Here is a 5508-nt window from a genome sequence, read left to right on the forward strand (position 1 = left end):
ATAACTCACATACTTCAGGAAGTTGATGGAAGGTTTCCTAGCTTGGTTCTTTCAGAAAATCTCTATTTCAGACCATTTTAACAAAAAAATGAAATCACAGGTTGGTGTAACTGGAGATAACTTGTTCCAGGGTTGTGAAGCAGTCCAGGAAATCTTCCTCTTGAATTCCAAACTTTGTGTACTGGTGAAGGTAAGCCCTGTGTTGAAGAATGGGTCAAACATTAGAAATCAATGAAGATATTGGCAATTATTAGTGAAGTATCAGCATAATTATTTTCACTTACTTGGAAGCAAACATATTCCAAGCTTTTCCTACGATGCTGTCGAGAGGTTTCAGCAGGAACTGGCTGTTGCTGACCAAAGAAGCAGACTTCTCATACTTGTTAAATGCTCTGGGTGTTTTCCATGCACTAAAAGCATCCTGAGGGTTTAGCCATGATGTGTATAATGAGGGATCTTGGAAACTTCCTGTAGCAGAAACAGGACAGCCCTTTGGACAGAACCCAAACTTGATCCCTGTGTGGCCTGATCAATGCTGTCAGATCAATTCAGGCCTGGGAAAACATCTGCAGAGTGGGCAGCCTGTTGAAAATACAACTTTTAAACAGATTCATTAGATTATCTAGAAGCACTCTTGTGTGGATACTTCAGCTGCCAGCAATGCTCATCACTCCAGACACAGCTATATACATTTTCAGACGTTATAGCCAAGAATTCCAGATATACAGAATTGAGTCTCTTCCTCCTTCCCTGAAGTGCTTCAGGAAACTCAAAAGTAAAATATAACAGCCCTAAGCAATTAGACAATGTGGCCTTGGACAGCAAAATGTTTCTAGAGGGAATATTGACCTTAGGAGTCAAAACATGTGGTCTTGGGATGTTTCCACTTACATCAGATACGGTTTCAAAGAGCAGTGAGATGTGAAACCAGAATCCCTGAGGTGCTGTGCTTCTCCCTCTTACCCAAGTCTACGTCGTGCACATCTTTTCCTCTCAGGATAACCAGGTTGGCAATGGAAGTATTGAAGTGCAGAGGTTTGTTTGTGGAGGGGATGGAGGAGCCTGGGTGTGGTGGTCGTACTTGCCAATCAATACCTTTGGGATTTGGGAAAAAGAGATATAAAAGGAAGTTAATGTTTTGTGAAGATGCAGATGGGAACTATCACTGTGCCCCAAACTGAGCCCATACTGGAGTTTGTAGCTGCTGCACATGAATTAAGCAGCAATCACACAATGCCCAGAGAAAACCACTGCTAATCCAGCAGTATTTGCCTGGTAGTCACTCTGCCAGAGAAAATGGATACCCGTTTCTATACTTAGCAAGCCTCCAGCCCATTCCTTGCATAACTGGGAGCTGTAACTGAATTCTCCATGTGAATTATATGGGAGAGCTGAGCCTGATTTTTATGAGTAGAAGGTGTAAAAGGAAAAAGCAGAGCTCACTATCCAAGGAATGTTCCAAATGAGTTATGTAAATTAAGTGCACAGCCACAAACTGTTCATTTGGTTTGTGTATTTTCAATAGTTATAATTAACTGAGATGTCTGGAAGCAGAGCAGGAGCTGCTGTGGCAGCTGAGGGAATGGTTAAAGGAGCAGCTGGTTTTGTGGGGGCAAATTCCTGCTGAGGGCAGCAGCTCCTTTCTGAACTGTGAGCTCCACAAAACATTAAGCTTTATTCCATCTGTAAAAATAAACGTTTAAAGAGTGATGGAGACTGAAGGGGAGTGAATGGTGTTTATTTTACCTTCCTCCATTTTAGCATTAGCAATGAGCATCTGCCTGAGGTGTTTGATGAGGCCAGGCCAGCTGAAGGTGCTGTAAGCCAGAGAGTTCTCAGGCATTTGGGGGATGTTCCGCAGGCCCAGCAGCTTGAACTCAGGATGTGGAACCAACGTCTCCATTAAGTCTCCTGAAAGAAGAGATCAACAGCTGCTCATGTTTGACAAAAATATTGCATAGGGCAGCTAAAATGGGAGAAGAGTGAGGAATGTTCAGAGATTTAGCAATTTCAAAGTCATGCAAACTTGCTGTGTATTACTGAGTTCTATACAGGGTGTTAGTAGCTTTTATTTTACAATTTAGACTTTCTCACTTTAGTCTGGCTCAAAATCTCAAGGACTCTCTGTGCTCCAGACAGATGTGAAAATTTAATTTTACAAGAAATATGGGCAACTTTTTCCAATTCCTTAAAGGTACAAATGTCAGCCTGTTGTGTGTTGTTACCCAGTTGTCTGCTCACCTCTTCTGCCTGAGCAAAACACAAAACTCTCAGTTTGTTTCAGTTCAAACAAACTTCTAACCCAAAGTGAAGTGTGAAAATCAGTCCAAAATTACTGCCCTGCACAAATTTCCTCTGAAATGTAAATAGGTACAAGGGTGTCTGTGATCACTTGAAAAAGGAGAAACAGGGTTCTTTTGGTAAAGAATGAAACCAGAAGTGGGGGGATCTATTTTTGATTTTGCTACAACATTGGGATTGAACTTCTAAATTGGTCTTTTCCTGTCTTAAAACTTGGGATGTATCCAAATACATAGCAAGGAGACTGAAGAACTTCGATTCACAGCTGAACTGACTCCAGAAAGGTGTGTGTGGATGTTGGGTTTGGTACCTAATGGGTTTCTGCTGTAGCCTGAGCCCTCTCCTGCTGTGTGAGTGGGCTGGAAAACACTGCCCAGCTGGTGTGCAATGACTTGATTCACATCCCTGAAGGAAATCTGTTTGATATTCATCAGCTGGGCACAGATCTTGTGGATGACATCATTTTCATGGACAAGAAGGGCATCTGATGACTGGTACAGATGTGACAGAGTCAAAACAGAGTTGTAGTTTTGAACAATGACCTGGAAGCAAACAAAAAACCACACACAAACAAGAGTCAAACAACTTAATCTCTTTCTAGTTTATAATCCTCTGGCTCCTACTGTTTCCTTAGCTGTAATTTAGGAAGTGATTAATTTTCTTTGCCAGAGTGCAGAATGAGGTCAAGAGCTCAGAGCCTTTTCACAGAAAGAAGGCAAGACGCGTGAAAATCAGGTTATCCATCTCTCTCCATAGAAACATGCTGGAACAAGATCTGCCTGGGAACTGATTATAATGCTGAGATAAGAGCATATCAGGAGATTTCTAGTTAGATAGCAGAGCTTCTTGTGAATCTGCATCACTTCAGCACCTAAATTATCAAGATTTTTTGGTGAAAATTCTTTAGCTGTGTTACTGAGTCATTGGAACTTTTTCAGTGTAAAATGTACCTATTTTCTAGTTTATTTCTGTTGTAGATATTTTGTTTAAAAGTAAACTGTGATTATGAACATAGAAATTCTATATAAACTATTATTATCTATTAAAAGGCAATATGACATTCACCTCCCCAGTGCCATAGGGCCAGATAACGTGGTTTAGTATGAACGAGGTTGGAAAAGCATCTCTCAAGCACTGGGTCACAAATGCTCCCAGGCCTGATCCTGTGCCCCCAGCCATGCTCATTATTGTGAAAAATCCCCCGAGTCGGTCACATTTCTCTGCTTCTTTCTGCACCAGATTCATGATGGCTTCTTTGTGTCTGGGCCCATGAACAGAGTAACTGTGGGGTAACAGACAAAACAGCAAGAAAGGGCAGGTTATACTGAAATAAAAGCAGAAAGGTGAATTTATTCATAAAGCCAATTTTACTTTAACTCTCACAGCTGCTCTATTAGCACTCCTAGGGAGTCTGAGCAGCTCATCAGCCTCCAGAATTCCCTCAGTGGAGCTTGAGGCAGCTGTTCCTACCCGTTGGCCCAGTTGTTCCCAGATCCTTGCTTCTGACAGAAGTGGGAGTGGCTGTTGTATTTCCAGTGGCCAGACCTGGCAGCCATGGATAAGGTCTGGCTGATCACTTTGGGCTCCATGTCAACAAGCACAGCCCGGGCAATGGGTACTGCACAGAAAGGAAAACAAAATTGGGGAAAACGTGCCAATTATTTAGGTGAGATGGATGGACTTGGATGGATACAATATCCCAGGGTTATTCCTCCCACCCACATTAGCCACACCATTAATGGGACAAAACAGAACAGATTTGGCCATGCTCTGATTTCTGCTGAACCATTTATTGTGTCAAAAACAAATCCGAACTCCAGAGACCATAGATCTTACAGGAAAGAAACCACTTGATGTTTCTGTGTGCTGAAACCAGACCCTGAGAGGGGAAAAAAACCTCTTTAAAACTGTACCTCCAGATTCCTCCTCGCAGAAGAACCGTTCTTTGCAGGAATCATGGTAGGATTTGTTCTCCTTCTTGGAACACAACCCGTGGCTGCCACGGATGTCACTGCAGAGAGCACTGAACACCTCATGCCCAATCTGGTTCCCACACTGTCCAAGCTGCACTGTGACAATTGACATCCTTATTCGCTTGGTATTTAAGCCTGAAAAAGAAAATTATTTGTTTTCGCGCTTTTGCTTAGTAAAGCAGGATGGAAACAAGAAATTATAAGCCAAGAACTACAGAACTGGGATGAAAACTCGGAAGTTTTAAGCCTGTTCAAAAACGTAGCTATTGTCCAGTTGTGTACTGCACCAGGCCTGATGCCAGAGTCTGCTTAGGTGACAAAAGGATTCCCTGGAGAATTCCCCTTGTTTCCACCACACAGAGCAAAGTGTTTGACTCCATCCTGGTATGTTTTGACGTTTTTCCCCACTCAGCATTTGACAGCAGCTCTGCTTTCTCACTTTTCTATTTTTTCACTGAAACAAGGTCAATTTTTCTTTAAGCTCTCTTGGTTATTCTGGGCTGCTGTTCCTCACTCCCACCCCAGCTGTGCAGCAGCACTCCTGTACCAGCATTCCTTGGATCGCTGCCAGTGCCTGTGACGCGTTCTGCAGGCAGGTACGAGCTCATTTCCATTCCCGGGCCTGATTTCAGCACTGCCGCCAGCCTGCCTGGGGCCAGCCTGAGTGTCACTAGGAGACCGAGTCCTCTTCACGCAGAAAATAAATAATTATGCGAATTGTCCCAAAAAAAGGCTCATGTCCAACGCGTGTAATACCGACCCTCCTGTACCCCATTCTCTGCATGGGGAGCCCCACTCGGGTCCCCGCAGCCACAGGACGCCCCTCAGGGAACGCCGCCATGTTCCCGGCGCTGCCCGCCCTCACACCCCTCGGTCCCGAGCCCCGTCCCCGAGCCTTTCTCCTCGACAGCCGGTCCCGGCAGTCCCGCTGCCTTTCCGGGATTCCGATCTCGGTCCGGGTCCCGGTTTCGCCCCTCAGGGCTCACCTCGTCCCCGACTTTCGCACCCCGGCTCCGGCCGCGCCTTCGAACCGCCCGCCTCGCGCCTGCGCAGAGCGCGCTCCGGGCAGGCGGGCACGGCGCTCCCGCCCGCGGGGGCTTCACGGCGCTCTCTGCGCACGCGCCGCCCGCGCGGCTTCACCGCGCCTTCTGCTCACGCGCAGCGCCGGTACCGGGGGCGGGCGGGCGCGCGCCGCGCTCACCGCGCAGGCTCGGCGGGGCCGGGGCGCGCGCTA

General features: G+C 45.9%; 1 protein-coding gene across 3 annotated transcripts; it reads right to left on the reverse strand.

Annotated features, from left to right (window-relative positions):
* Positions 1–85: 85 nt before the first annotated feature.
* Positions 86–5318, reverse strand: TUBD1 (tubulin delta 1). 3 transcript variants are annotated; one of them, XM_039562843.1, is made up of 9 exons: positions 5261–5318; positions 4215–4409; positions 3772–3919; positions 3367–3583; positions 2612–2843; positions 1747–1911; positions 964–1095; positions 285–468; positions 86–197 (listed from the first exon to the last, which is right to left on the reverse strand). In XM_039562843.1, the coding sequence occupies exons 2-9, from the start codon at positions 4384–4386 to the stop codon at positions 95–97; spliced, it is 1353 nt and encodes a 450-aa protein (XP_039418777.1). In that variant the 5' UTR covers positions 4387–4409; positions 5261–5318; the 3' UTR covers positions 86–94. The 3 variants fall into 3 exon arrangements, with proteins under 3 accessions (XP_039418777.1, XP_019143009.1, XP_019143010.1); XM_019287464.1 differs by lacking the exons at positions 3367–3583; positions 3772–3919; positions 5261–5318 and having other exon boundaries at positions 4215–4293; XM_019287465.1 differs by lacking the exons at positions 3367–3583; positions 4215–4409; positions 5261–5318 and having other exon boundaries at positions 3772–3838.
* Positions 5319–5508: the final 190 nt, after the last annotated feature.

Source organism: Corvus cornix, chromosome 19, assembly GCF_000738735.6.
Source record: "Corvus cornix cornix isolate S_Up_H32 chromosome 19, ASM73873v5, whole genome shotgun sequence".
In the NCBI taxonomy this organism is placed as follows: domain Eukaryota; kingdom Metazoa; phylum Chordata; class Aves; order Passeriformes; family Corvidae; genus Corvus; species Corvus cornix.

Bases quoted from the DNA above. Each gene is read 5' to 3' on its own strand.
- TUBD1 (XM_039562843.1), bottom strand. From the start codon at position 4,386: ATGTCAATTGTCACAGTGCAGCTTGGACAGTGTGGGAACCAGATTGGG. The intron at 3,920-4,214 runs GTACAGTTTTAA...CTTTCTGTGCAG, and splicing joins CTGCGAGGAGGAATCTGGAG to TACCCATTGCCCGGGCTGTG. The intron at 1,096-1,746 runs GTAAAATAAACA...CAAATCCCAAAG, and splicing joins TAATGCTAAAATGGAGGAAG to GTATTGATTGGCAAGTACGA.